The sequence below is a fragment of the Dictyostelium purpureum genome (assembly GCF_000190715.1).
Source record: "Dictyostelium purpureum unplaced genomic scaffold DICPUscaffold_130, whole genome shotgun sequence".
NCBI lineage: Eukaryota > Evosea > Eumycetozoa > Dictyosteliales > Dictyosteliaceae > Dictyostelium > Dictyostelium purpureum.
In genome coordinates, this window is record NW_003519467.1 from 27,475 (window position 1) to 29,029 (window position 1,555).

Here is a 1,555-nt window from a genome sequence, read left to right on the forward strand (position 1 = left end):
TAAAAAGAAAAAAAGAAAACAGTTTTAAATATCTTTTGTATATAACTCAGTTTTTTTTTTAATCTTATAGTATCTTTAATTTTTTTCTTTTTTTTTTATATTTTTTTGTATTATTATTTTTCAGATAGTATCAAATATATTTGATATTATTTTAATTAAGGAAAAAAAGAAAATATGGATAATCAACCAATTGACATCAACTATTATTCAAACACAACTGTCCCAAATGCATTGGCAGAATTAATGGATAATCATAATAAGTTACAACAAATTTCATTATATTGCAAATCACTTTCAGCCAATGGTTCAGATCCAAACGAAGCCTATGAACAAACACAAAGTTATGCTAAAAATGCACTTTTAAATGTAGCCTATCATATTCAAACTGTTGGAACTCATATCACCTCACTTTTACAATTACAAACAAATGAATTAGAAAAATTAAACATTCAAGTTCAAACAATCACACAGGTAACTATCATCATATTATAAACTATAAAGATTTGAAATAATAATACTAATAATAATTATCAATTTTATTTTTTTATAGAGAGTTAAAATGATTCATGATTCAACAGGTACAAATGTATTTTCAATGCCAGATGCAGCAAAACCATATAAATCATCATTAAAAGATAGAAAAGTCGAATTAGATACAGCTAAACCACCAGTTAAATATGTACATAAACCAGTTCAATATGGTATGAGCGAAATTGGAGGTGCAGGTAATAACGGATCAGCCCCACAATTAAACCATTCAAATTCATCAGCAAATCTCAACAGTTCAAATGGTCATTTAGCCTCATCAACATCAAATTCAAGCACACCATCTTATCAATCACCATCCTATCAATCACAACCAGCTTCAAATTATACTCCACCACCAATTCACCAAAGCAAACCACCAGCTGGTGGTCCACCACAAAGAGCTGCTGCTCCACCACCATCATTATCTGTACCACCATCAATTCCACAAAGAAATACTGCCCCTTCTGCTGCTCCACCACCACCACCATCATTTGGAGGCGGTGATTTCCCACCACCACCACCATCATTCGGTCTTCCACCACCACCATCTGGTGATTTCCCACCACCAGCATTTGGTGATTTACCTCCACCACCAGCATTTGATTTACCTCCACCACCACCAACTTCATTTGGAGATATTCCACCACCACCAAGACCTATGTCTCAACTTTACGATTTACCACCACCACCACCACCACAATAAACTAATTTAAATTAATTGTAAAATCAAATCATCAATAAACAGCGATTAAAAAAAAAAATAAAAAATAAAAAAAAAAAAAAAATAAAAAAAAATAGATATAAATTGTAGTTTAAATAATATAAAATAATTAAACTAATTATTATTTTACTTTTATTTTGTTAATTTGTATAATGGTCTATCGAAACCCTTTGATTTAGCTTCGCTTTCATTTAAAAATTCAAAAGATTTGAACTTTACTTGGTCAATGAGAAACTCTATAAATTGTATTGGTTTAAATTGAATCTCTTTAAAATTCTTATTGATTAATTCCGTAAATTTCCTTCT

General features: G+C 30.1%; 2 protein-coding genes across 2 annotated transcripts in view; one reads left to right on the plus strand and one right to left on the minus strand.

The window, feature by feature from the left end:
- Positions 1-174: 174 nt before the first annotated feature.
- DICPUDRAFT_87985 (uncharacterized protein) lies at positions 175-1,231 on the plus strand (the record flags this gene model as incomplete). The annotated part of the gene is made up of 3 exons (XM_003288276.1): positions 175-471; positions 551-791; positions 930-1,231. 3 exons carry the CDS (start codon positions 175-177, stop codon positions 1,229-1,231), a joined length of 840 nt encoding a protein of 279 aa, XP_003288324.1.
- A 150-nt stretch (positions 1,232-1,381) lies between these two features.
- Positions 1,382-1,555, minus strand: part of DICPUDRAFT_152553 (uncharacterized protein) — a gene marked incomplete at both ends in the record, with an annotated part of 1,147 nt that continues 973 nt past the window's right edge. Inside the window, one exon of the mRNA XM_003288290.1 lies at positions 1,382-1,433. Within this exon, the coding sequence (XP_003288338.1) occupies positions 1,382-1,433 (52 nt within the window). The remainder of the gene's footprint in view (positions 1,434-1,555) is intronic.